We start from the raw sequence: 13,117 nt of genomic DNA, 5'->3' as shown, positions 1-13,117 counted from the left end.
GTGTATCTCCACCATAACATATGTGGCCTGAAAGGATCTTTCATATCTAGGATTTTTTCTTTTTACTGACTTTTCTGTAAAAACTAATATCTGAAGTAATTCCTTGATATCTTTACTGGTGGATTTCTAAAACCAGTAAGAACCTAGAATTCTGTTCAATCCAGAAAAGCTTGAATGAAGCCTTTAAAAACGGGTTAGAAGTTTTGCTTCATCTATTTATAATCAACTCATAGCTTTGAAACAGCTGTACCCTGATTACACATTCAGTAAGCTGTATTTTTAGTTTTTCTACTGTTTTCACCAATTCACATAATTTTCCATATCGATGTTTGTTTTTTTTTTCCACAAGATCACTTCACTTAGTGAATGGTTATAATAGATCCAAGTTTAGATTCATGACTAGATTTTAAAAATTCTAAAGTTTAATGTTACTCTCTTTTTTTTTTTTCCTGTCTGCTCTATGAAAGTAATGAATCACGGTGTCAGTTTCTGACAAGAAATGAAATCCACAAATAGATTTACAGCTGGTTTCGTGACAAATTCAGAATCTGGATACAGAGATCATCTCATAACTTGTGAGACACCCACATTTTCTACATGTCGGGATTTTTACAGATACATCTAGACCTCTAAGTTTCTGCTGGTTATATACAAAACTTTGGAGTTCTGATGATGTGGCAATGCTTCCTGCCATGCAATATTTTCCCTAAGAGTTAGTATAACCATGGTTACTTTTCTACTCTATGTGGAAAGATAGAACTAGTTCTATGCTCTTATATTCAAAAAGGCTAGTCTGCACACTCATTTGCAGTATTGCGCTTTCTCTTTGAATACATGCAAATATTGTCTTAGAAACTTTAGCAAGAACATCAGATTTCACTGTGTTGCTCCTCTACTCTTACCAGTCTATGTCAGCTCTGTGAAATCCTGAAAGTGTCAGAACAATTTCCACCTTGCTTGGTCAATTGGGTTCATATCCACATAAAGGATAGGCAACTATTGCATTATATTTAGTTTTAATTTTACTTTTAATTATGGCATTAAGGCTGGTTAATTCTGAGTTACAGAGCTTCTGCTTATATCTGCCTATGCTAGAAAATTCTTTAGTCGACAGATTTTGACAGCAAAGTTCTGGCAGGAGGTGCTTTGGTCTGTAGCATTCGAACAGTTTCATGTGGGTTCACTTGGGTCCAAAGATTAGATATTGCCATCTGGTATCACACAGGTGCCTGAAGCTACAAGGTGCAGTCTTGCTTTACAGAAATCTACGAAGTTTTTCTGAATAGGATTGTGGGTGAAGGCGCTTTTCATCATTTGAATATTAAGTACCCAGAGTGTGGAAGAGCTGTGTTTCATAGCTTCCTTGCCCTTTGCTTTTGCATATTATTCTCTGGCTCTTAAGCGATGTTCCCCAAACAACCCCAATCCCAACCAACCCAATAAGCAACTTTTAGAAACTCTTAGCTTGAAAAACTTTTAAAGTACTTGTCAAAGACAAGCTCTTGCTGCCAATTACATATTATTCTTAAAGCCTTACATTTTTAGAGAAAAGACTCTTCAAGCCTCAGCAGATGAAAGAGACAAAACTTCAGAGAAGGTCATTACACACCTTCATTTGGCCTCTCTCTGGGAGAAAGGAGATGTCCCTTCACCCCCTCCAGCCCTATTTCTGTAAACTCTTTACATAGTTTATCAGGTGCTTGGCACTTTCTAAGGACTGCAATATCATTATATCTGGGCTGCCCAGCCATTTAACTACGAAGAATAGAAATATGAAATGAAGGTTTAAAACCCTAATTTGGGCTGTTTTCTCTGAAATAGGGCACAGATTTCCCTATTATAAAAGCTATTGTTGTGGTTTGATTTAATTTTCATCTGTTAATCCTATTTTAGCTGGTAGTTCCCTCGATGAGATGAAATGTTCTCTACTTGGAATGGGTGTTAATGGGTACATATGTCACATTTAGTAGTTTGAAATGTGGTGTTAATGCTGCCTCTGAGTGATTCTGTTAAACTGCCTGTTTTACAGACTCTGGCATGACCAAAATTTCAGGTCAATCATTCTAGTGAATAATATATAAATGAGCTGGAAAGTTCTCAACTGCTTACAGTAATTATTTCAGGTTCCAAGAAAGTGGATGATAATTTTATAAATGGTGGAGGACCAGGGTTTCCCAAAAAACAATTATAATGGCTAGATAGATATCTTTTGTACTCTGCATGGTTTACAGGAGGAAGAAAAAAATTCAACAGAATGACGTTTGGACATGATTAATTCAACCCTTATGCCTTTTTGGAAAAGAATTACTGATTCCATAAAATGGAGGTTAGCACTGACCCCACTTTTCAGCTCCAATTTTTATTTCTAATTTTTAAAATTATTATTAGTATGGCAAAAATATGTATTTGCTTAAACTTTGGCTGATGGACCCAGTTAGAAAAAAGACCTTTAAAATCAACAAAAATGTGCAATTCATGCCTTAGTATGAAGAAAAGTATTAAAATTAATAAGAGATGAAAGATTGGAAGGCATATGATTTCACTTGATCTTTCAGAAAAGTCTTTTGCAGCAGACAACAGAGAAGATGCTTTGTTAAAACTTAGTATAGGGAAGATAGATCATTCACACAAGACCTATAACCAGGAGCTACTAAATCAGTTAGCAGGAAAATGAAAACAATCCAGCACTGTCAGCCACTCCAGCCATTCTACAGTGAATGGATGTTCTTTTAAGACTTATATTTTAAAAAGTTGACTACACAGTTCTGGGGTTCATATGGAAGAAAGAACAGACTCAACCAGCACTTTCTCTTGGTGAATAAACTGTGATGTTCCCCTTTTCCAGTTTCTGTCTAGAAACAGAATTACATTGCCAAAACACATTGGGAATGACGGTTCTGTTTGTGAACCAAACAGGAGAAGTTTCACCTTCAAGTATGGATTCAGGATTAAGTTTCCACAATTGGCCTCTAATTACTTGAAAAAAATGTTCTTTTAATTTTCCATCTTTTGAGAAACTCTGGGAAAGGCTGAAAGCATCCCACTGACTCTTCTCAAAGAGATGCAAGCCCATTGGAGAAGGTGAAAGCGCCCATCTGCTGTGTGTAATTTTCTGATGACCAACAGACTGGGCATCTCATACAGCGTCTTTTGGCAGAAGCTTGGCTGCCCTTCGCTCTCAGTAGCCTTGTGTTTCAAGTGCTCCAACCTCAAAGTGCCTCATATGAAGTGTTTGCTAGCATTAAAAGCAAGAGCTGCTCCAGCTTACTTGGTTAGGGTAAAACTGTTGTTGGAACTGCTTGTTGCATCTTTTGTGAACTGGCAACAGATTGGGGATACATAAACAACTGGTGATCAAACACACCAACCTCAAGTGAGCCAAGATATTTTATTTTCCTATTGCTCCCTCATACTGAACAGGACTTTAAGCCATGATCTCACCCATCTCAGCCACAGCTGTGTATTAGACACGGATTTGACAGTGAGCAGGGATACTTTGTGAAATTTCAAGACAACCCTTTACAGAGAAATTTACCATTTGAGATGAGTAGCAGAAGAACAACACACTTCTTAAACTGTACTAAAGTAATTTTTTTACCCAGGAAAGCAATTTGGATGAAATAACTTTCCATGCACTCTGTAGGGTTAGTCTACCCTACAGAATGCTGAAAAAATACTTTTGAAATAATAGTTATCAAATGAAGAAGCTGAGCAATTCTCTGAAATTACATGTCAGTTTAAAATGGTGGAAGAGTAAATAGCAGGAATAACCAAAGCAAAATGGGCCAGCTATTAGATTGGAATGAGGCTGAAAAGACACTCTCTGCTATCTGCAGAGAGTGGGGACAAACTGTTCTTGTTTTGATAATGATTCTTGGAAATGGGTTATTTGGAGCAATATGAAGGCCCATTTAACTTGGAAATTAAGAAACTAGTGACATGAGTCACTAAACAGCTTTGGGCTATAAATTATTTAAGTGTGAAGGAAATATCCTAAAATAAGGTAGGAAATTAAAACATGGCATTGCCTATTAAATGTGTGAAAATGGATACAGACCAAAAGGGATCCCAAATTAGCAGGTATTTGAAACCACAATCATATCTAATTCAGAAGATTTATGTAACCTAGGAATCAATTTTCTTTCATTCCATTGCTGCTAAAGTCAGCAAATAGAACTTAATAATAAGGAAAATTCATATAAATTTTAATTTCTTGCATCTAAGTGACTAGAAATTACACTGTGCTGGCTTAGACTTGTATCATGGGTTGTACAGTGATGACAATGTCTGGATGCATGCATCACATCACATTTCTGTGTAGCTTTAACCTATTATGTTGACATTTAAATGAACTTGTGTCAAAGTTGTTGGTTGAAGACAGTTATAAGCAGGTGTGCTACCTTTTGAACTAAAGTGTTTCAAACTGGTTGGCATTCTTTGAGATGTTTAAATTGATAGACTTAATTGAGTACCATTCTGAAAACGCTGATGTAGAGTTTTGAAACTGGAGGTATTCTAGCTAATAGTATCAGCTCTGAAAATAGATCTCCCCCAACCAGTAAAATCACCTGACATACAACTCTTTGGAAAAGCTGTTGTGTCTTGATGGAAAATGCGTAATGTAAAAGATGAAATATTCTCTATGAAATGCTGTGGGGCTCCATTTTCTCCCCTCCTCCTCACCCCAACCTCCCCCACCCCGCCATTTTCAGTGACAAAAAATATAATACCAGGTACATGTGTCAGAGGGTGTTTTAAGGAAATATGATTTTAAGTTGGTAGAGGTTTGATCTTGAAAAAATCTTTCCATTATTGAAAATTAGACAGAAAATTCTGTAGAATTATAATGTTGTTATTATCTTAAATTAACAGGGATGTTTGGATCTTTAACTGAAACACATGGCAATTTCTCTAGATCCTTAATATTTACTAACTAGTTCAGGTGAGGAGTATAGCAGTGTTTTTATTGTGGCAGGCTGCTTCTTTGTTTGGTTGGGTTAATGTGAGCCAAATAGAAGAGGAGTTGCCGATGGCATCCATCAACAAAAGACATACAAGCAATAGCATATTGACTTGTAGCTTCTTTTTCATGAGTGTCTGTTGGAAAGAATAAAAGATGTATAGGGCTACAATGATGTTGAGACTTAAATTCACTTACTGAGCTATTTACTATTTAAATATTAATTTACTGTTTTTCAAAGATGCTAGGAAGGTTAAAAATAAATTTCTACGAATTTTCTTATTTGGTCATAAAATAATGGGGTTTTGTTCACCCTTGGATATTCTAATGTAATAAAGGAATTGATTTTCCATTGTACAATCATTGTCCATTAGGGGAAAAGCTGGCATCTTTTTCTCTACAAAGAAGGACAAGCCAACCAAATTCCTACTATAGTGAGGCAGAGGTAGTGCACCTTTCTGCTTAACACAGATGCTGAAGTTTTTTTTGTTCCTTGTCTTTCTTATTAACTTTATTGAAAGGTATTAAGCCTAAAACATGTTATTAATTCCTTTAAATACATAAGCTAAGTTTGAAAAGACTTTTTTTTGTATAAAATCAGTTAAAATTATATTCCAAATACACCTTCTCTTTAATATGCATGTATCCAGAGAACTGGTGGTGTTCTGAATAATCAGAACATCTCCAACTTTTCAAGTATCTGAAGAACTCTAAAATAATTTATTTAAAACATAACTGACCTATGAAGAAATTTCCATATAATGAGAAGGTCCTTCTGTGGGATAGATTACTGACTGAAAAGGTGGTGGACTGATTCACACTGTGTTTAAAACTGACTCATCTGGCAGATAAACTCTTAATACACAAATTTATGTTGAAGGGAATGTGCTTAATTTTAAGTGAATGTGTAATTGGAAATTATTCATATATTGCACAAAACCTAAATCAAATTAATTAAAGCCATCCTCTGACTTGGATCCCTCACAGCTTCAGGCTTCAAAGAGTTGGCTCTGAAACGTTATTGTTCCTCTCTGAGGGATGTGATTGGAAAGTGTAGCATGCAGTTGGTTTCTTTGTAGATCACACTCTCATCTCTCATGGGCAACGACAAAATTATATTTCAGGGTTTATTTTTAATTAACTGCCATAGCTGACTGTTGGATTTTACAAAGGTTCTGAGAAAAAAAAAACGAATGGTTTTTTGTTGCATCTTCACCTTAATTTTAAAGCATATTGATTTAAATAGATTTTTTACTATTTAAAAGGAATACAGAAAAAATTCAGTTCAACGAAAAACTGATGAAAGACCTTTGTATGCTGATCTTGTTTATGATTACCTTGTTACTTAACAGACACACAGCTAATAACTGACAAAATAGACCACGTAGAAAGGGTCCTAGGAATCAGAAGTAGAGAAGTATTTCTCTGAGACATTGTCAGAATGACTGAGGATTCTTGCCTTCTTAGATTTGTTGTTTTTTCTAGAGCCAGTTCAATTCAAGAGAAAAAATGGAGCTATTGAGAGACAAGACCAAAGGAGGACACTCTTTCTGAGGATTATCTTAGACATAGAAGGACTTCACATCATAGAATCGTTTCCATCACTGTTGTGTACTTAAGCTGAAAAAACCAAACAATTCTTCTAAAAGGTGCTGTTGTTTAACAAATGCACAGAGAAATAGCTGTGGTAAAATAATAATAATGTTGTGTATTATCTGTAATGGCTTCCTTAGTAAAGGGCTTTGAGATATAGTAACAAAAAATTACTACCTTGACAAGATGACTGTTCAGTCATTAAAACCAGTTCCTAGTGTGTCCTTTTTCCAGCTACCAATAGAGTATAATGGAGGCGAGTACCACAAACATGCATCATCCCTTTAGGAATGGACTGGGAAACTGACGATGCCCTAATATTCATAGTTCATAATGAAGGGTAAATCTCTCCTTTCTTTATCATCTCTTTGTCCCACAAAGCCCATAAGTTGGAAGCTGTTTTGAGTGTCTTTGGTGCTTTTTCCATTAGAGGTTATAGACTCATCTCATTTTACTTTCATACTCCACAAAACTGCAGTGAAATCATCTTGCTTTTCATTCCTGCTAAAAGCCATGAGAGTCATTAACCTCAAAATGGTAACTACTGGCCCACCTCATATGAATAAATTTGGACAAACTATCTTTGGCTAAAGAAAAGCTAAAACATCTCACAGGTCTGAAATCAGACTTGTAAGCATTGTGTAGCTGACCATGTATTGTGTTTATTTGTCAGAAGTAAAGAGACAAAAGTACTACATGCCTTCATAACAATTTTAACCTTTTTTATATATTATTGTGGACTCATTACTATAATGTGGACTCATTATTTGTAATGGGGACTCTTATTCCTTTAACTCTCTATGATGCTTCCAAAATTGCTGAGCCAAGTACATATCAGTCTATATTCTTTCTGCAATTTTAAAAGTAAAGAAGATAGAATAACAGTGTGTTGGCACAGGCATTTGAAGCCAACAGACTCACTATTTCTTTATTATGAAAGTGTATCTGAACCTTATATATTCAACCTTACATCACAAGCAAAATATTTTGCATTACCTGTCTACTTGAAAAGGCATCACCACAGGGCTACGAGCTTTTGCAATAAAACTCGACAGACACGACATCTCAAAATATCATAAAAGTCATTTAGATTTGAATGGTCTACCCCCCAGGAGTGGTATGCAGCTTTCAGACATGATGCCTGAACTCATACCACGACATTCCCTGGTTCTGCCTGAGCTGAGTGTCTAGATTTGAGCTGTAGAGTAATAAAATGAGTGTGTGTGTGTGTGTGTTTGTGTAAATACCTAGATTTATGGAAGAATTCTAAAGGCTTTCCTAAGAAAACAACTTGTAATTTCTAAATATGTTTAAAAAGACCTGTTACTTTTGCCCTCTTAATTAGTTGTTTTAACATCACACTAGTTGTCTTTAGAATATATTGGCTAAAATACCATTTCCTCCTTCTCTCCTGCACCCCTCTCAGCCAGCTTATATTGTCCAATGCGTGCAATGGTGTTTACAGAAAAACCTTCAATGCATCTTGAGAGTTTAGGAAGGGATTACAGCACAAAAGAACATCTGGGAGTTCAGTCAGTACATTTATTTGGATTATCCCTCAGATTCCATGGAAATAAACAAGATGCTCCAGAAGTCAAAAGAACAGTGGCCATTTGAACTGATTGAGATTCTGGCTCTTTATTTGTGATGAGGGAATAAATTGATGATATGTGGTATTACAGGTGCCTACAAGTAGAAAATAATTTTTAAAGATGCTGATAGGAAAATTATCAAGAGATTGAGCTATACATGGATCAAAACTCCTTTCTTTTCCACTGGTGGTTTGAAAAATTATCTATGCTAATGACTGTTGACAGGATAATTGTGTTGGAAGAGGAAACAGGAATTGTTATTGTCCCAATTACATTTTTAGAAACAAAAATGTGCAGTTAGGTTTTGTCACAGTACAAGAAATGTCGAATCATGCTTAAGCAGACCAGCTTGGATGCATGCTTTTTATTAGGCAACAACATGAGCAAAGCTATACTACTTTTCAACAGAATTCCAAGTACTCCAGTGGAATGGAAGTGCACACATTTGTTGCTTCATAATGCTTCTTAGCACAGTTTTTCATTATGGATTTATGCACTGATTGGTGGAAAAATCAAGCAGAGTTCTTGATTCATGTTAACATTTACAGCACTTAATGGAGGGGTAAAATAAATAATTAAATATCACAATGAATTAGTTGACATGGCAAGAAGTATTTGGGATGTAGTTGGTTTCTTAACCATGTCTTTCTGCTCACCTCCTTCAGGCTTGACTGGTCCATCAGACATCACTTTCCTGAGGGCTAGTTGGCTTTGGTCTTTGTTGTCATTGGCTGGTGGAGGCAGATTGTCAGACTGAGTTCTTTGAATAGGGAGGACTCCTGCTATGCTGTGTCTGTGCTGCTTCCTGGCATGATTAGACTGACCGCTTTTATGTGCTGCTGTGGCAGTGTGGGTGAAATGGAAACCCAGAGTATGTATCCTCAGATGGAACCAGCTTAAATGTTATTCATGCAAACAGAAGTGGTTTTTTTCTGTATTTAAGTAAGTAGTGTTTTCAAACACCAAAGAGACACCACATGCACAGCATTAAAGAGTATCAAAACTGGCTGTTTCTGTAGTAATGACAGTGAAGACAAGGGAAAAAATTTTCCCCCAGTTTTGCATTATACCATGGTGAGTTTATGGCATATCAACAAATCCTAAAGACAAACACAATGACCTCACAGTCGGAGAGATTGAATTTGCCATCAGCTAAACCCTCAGCTAGCAATCAGATGATACTGGTCTGAAGTACCCTCTGGAGAGTAATCCTTTTGAATTGAATAGTTTTAATTTATTTTAACCTATTTGAAGCTGTCAGATGAAATCTACCTTGAACCTTAATCAATCCATGGTAAAAATTTACTCAAAATGTTGAACTCTGACACCTGACTTAGCTCTCAACTGCCTTTGAGTTTGTTAACTTGACAACATTGTTCAAATCTGATGTTGTTACTGGCTCTGTGTGTTTAATGGTTTTGTACTTATTGTGTTTAATATTTTTATTGTATTTCTGTTCTGCTCATCACTATCACAATCTTATCTGAGATATAAAGAAGGTTGCCTTATATTTCCTTTCCAAAAAAAAAAATAAAATAGATATTTACAGTCATGTTTCAAAAATAGAAATCTCAGCCATGTAGTTAAAAAAAAGTTTCTTTAACTTCAAATCTTCTTTTGTGTGTATAATACTGTCCTTCATGATTACTACTTATAGATACATCCTGTTATCAATGTGGTCTCAGTCTTGTATATAATTTGAAGAACTGGCAGTTGCATCTCTGCAGGTTTTGATTATTTCATTGGTAGGTATTTAGTGACATCAAAACACAATGGACTTCTCTGTAAGTCATGCACAACCATGGAACATCATGGACCATGAGTGAAGGGACTGATGGAGAAACAGCCAGTTTCACTGCAGTCTTTATAAAATAAATAAATAAATAAATAAAATACTTCTAAATACAAGAGTATATTGTAATTATATGTATTCACACACAGGCACACAAAGAAAGACATTGAACAGAGTGAGCACAGTGTGCCAAGAACAGAAAAATAATAGCCGAAAAGGGAAGGACAGCAGGGAAAAAGGCAACAGATGAACATTAAGCTGCCATGCTGAGGAATTTATTTGCGTCTTTTACTTGGTTGAAGGCGAAGCTGCTGCACAGCTGCTTCAGCAGCGGCGATGGCTGCCCCAGCGTCTTCAAGGTGAGTTTGAGTGACGCTGGTTTTGCTTTGGCTGCGAGATGGACCGTGAGAGCGGAGATGTCCTTCCGAAGAAGATTTGGAGCTCCCTGGGCTGCTGTGGGATTTCTCAATGGTGGGCACCTGCATGTCTACCAGGAAAATGAAGAAGTACAACTCTTGCATTTATTAAAAACAAACCATTTCATTCTCTTTCTCATGACTGGTCTTTCTAACTGAATTCCAGAACAAGGAATAAAGATTAAGCTGTGTCTTTCCATTTAAAGCATCAGGATATATCACTATTAAGAAACTCTTGAAAAGCATTGTCTTCTACTTCCCCACTGTTACCTAGCCCAGGGAATAATTTATTTAGTATTGTTTTACAACACCTGTGAATTAGACCTCCCGTGCTGGTTCAAACTGTTTGAATGATGGCGTGGTGTTTTCCACTTTCTATTCTCTAGTATGTCAAGGCTAAGCAGCATCACCTACACCAGTATCAAACACTTAGCATATGCAAGTCATTTTATCCTGAATAATGACACCAGGAAACTCACAGCCTAATTTACAATATCTTTTATACTTACCTCTAATTCAGACAGACATCTTATATAGACACCAGTCCCTGGCAAAATGTTAAACAGAGAAATAGAGAGGAGATGGAGCAGAGTCTTGTCCCTCTGGGGCTCTCATCTGGATTGTAGATGGAATGTTTTTTGCTTTGATAGGACACATAATGAGTTTTAAGAGACCACCTGTCCACTGACTACTTAGTACAAAAAAAAGAATTAGAGATAAATTTTTTGAATCAGGAGACACTGAGATCAATTCTGCTTTTGTAAACATTAGTATATTTCTACTGTATCAGCTCCACTGATTTCCAATACAACTGAGATATGCTACAATCCATTATCATTGACTGGAAGTGCATATGCATCATTGCAGCTTAATTGTTGTTCTATAAAATATTAACGTGGCATTTTCAGACGAAAAAAATCCATAGAATATTTAAGGAACAGGAAAAATAGAAAGCTAAATATGTATTGAGTTTGCCCACGGCTATCAAGAAAATGAAAAGGGCACAGAATCGATAACAGATGTGCAAAGCACGTAGAATCTGTATGCTGCTGTTTTAATTACAAAATTGCTCAGTAAGCTGGCTGGCACAATTGATACAACTTAAACCTTGTCTCCAACTAATTAATCACAGATAAATGCATTTTTAATAAAAATTTATACAAACTTCATACCGGTATCTTTATTTTTCTATTAGAACTTACACAAAGCAAAGGTTTACACATCATCTGGGAAAATATTTCATATCAGGTGCACCAAGTCATTCCTACCCTTGGAGGGGTCCGGGAAGATTCCATGACTTCTGCTCTTGATGACAGATGGTTTTGGAGATTGCTGGCTACTCTTTTCAGAATGAGATTTCCCATGATCTATGTTTTCACTCTGTTCTTTAAGAGGATACCACCGAGGAGTGTTGTCAAGCTGAGAGATGCTGGATAACTCAATCAATACCTACAAATGAATCAAAGTATACTATATGGACTATATCTGACCTATTTATGATTGCATACAGCCGAAGATACTAGAGCTGTGTTGTCAGAAGTTGCAATCAAGTATAAGAGTGAAGGTTATAAGGCTGTGTGCTGACAGATTCAGGACTCTCCAGGCATGCTGTGACCCCAAACCCAGATTCAGTAGCATATTGATGTGTCTGAACCAATATGCCTTCTCACCAGGACTTCAGTAAGGACTGTGAGCTGAGTCCTTTGGCTGTGGCATAGCTCCACACAAAGACAATGGGCAGTTTACAGGGTAGCTTGTGAGCACTAACTTGACAGCTACAATAAAAAGAAATTAAAAAGACATCCAGCCATTCTGTCTCTGTACAGACATTTCCTAATAGGAGAAGTAAGCAGTATAATTTCCTCCATTTTATCAGTGCTTTTAAGGGCGGAAGAAGTTGCATATTTGCTTTTATTAAGGTCTTCAATAATATGAGGCTCATGCTTCTTGAGTCTTTAAAAACCCACATATGCAGAAGTAGCAACAAAAAGAAAAAGAACAGGGTTACTCTTGCACTTCACTAAAATAATAGAATTCAACTGACTATTTAGGCATCTAAACATTACTGAGAAAAAAACAGGAGGTGCAATGGTAATATGGGAATGAAACAAATAAACTGTCTAAAAAAACCTGCAAATATTGTAGATTAAATCTGCTCTAAGCCACCTTCATTGTTAGCAGGACTTTGGTGAAATTTCTTAAAAAATATAGAAAAAAAAAAAAAGAGCATTGCCATCAAAGAGATCCTTCCTCCCTTAATAAGCTTGCAGTTGAGAGGACCAAAGTACTGAAATTCATCACAGAATCTTGAAGGAAGGAAGGTCAAAAATAGATTTGCAACTGGCTCTAAAGTGAGAGGGTTAAAACTAATGTCAGGTAGGGAAGTTTTAAAACTGCTAGACAAATAAAGTGTGCAATTACCTCAGGGAACCTTATTACAAGACCCTGAATTAAAGAAAGCCTCTTGAAGTATAGGGATGGGGAAGGCTCCTAAAAACTGATGGTTTCTAGGTTAAAAGCCTTTTTCCATTCCTTTTTTGCTTTTAGTTTTATAGGTTGTCTATGGTCTGTCTTGGTCTTTCTGGTTAGACCTGTAATTAATCATAACAGATTAATAAATTAATCTTAACAGACGAATATTTAGCATGCTCCCTGTTGTGGTTTTTAGTCAAGCTTTGAAAATGACTTGGAAGAGAGCATGGCTGAGGATTTCTGCCAATGGGCAGTGTAGGCTGGGGCCTCTGCTTTGTAGGAGGAAAGGTTT

General features: G+C 36.3%; 1 protein-coding gene across 1 annotated transcript in view; it reads right to left on the bottom strand.

Annotated features, from left to right (window-relative positions):
- The window catches only part of PCLO (piccolo presynaptic cytomatrix protein), a 316,529-nt gene that overhangs the window by 46,294 nt on the left and 257,118 nt on the right, over positions 1–13,117 (bottom strand). The window contains exons 19-21 of the mRNA XM_041477704.1: positions 11,622–11,802; positions 10,230–10,424; positions 8,802–8,984 (exon numbers count right to left, since the gene is read on the bottom strand). Coding sequence (XP_041333638.1) covers positions 8,802–8,984; positions 10,230–10,424; positions 11,622–11,802 — 559 coding nt within the window. The remainder of the gene's footprint in view (positions 1–8,801; positions 8,985–10,229; positions 10,425–11,621; positions 11,803–13,117) is intronic.

Source organism: Pyrgilauda ruficollis, unplaced genomic scaffold, assembly GCF_017590135.1.
Source record: "Pyrgilauda ruficollis isolate IOZ18807 unplaced genomic scaffold, ASM1759013v1 scaffold112, whole genome shotgun sequence".
In the NCBI taxonomy this organism is placed as follows: domain Eukaryota; kingdom Metazoa; phylum Chordata; class Aves; order Passeriformes; family Passeridae; genus Pyrgilauda; species Pyrgilauda ruficollis.
This window is presented reverse-complemented; position numbering and strand designations above follow the sequence as displayed.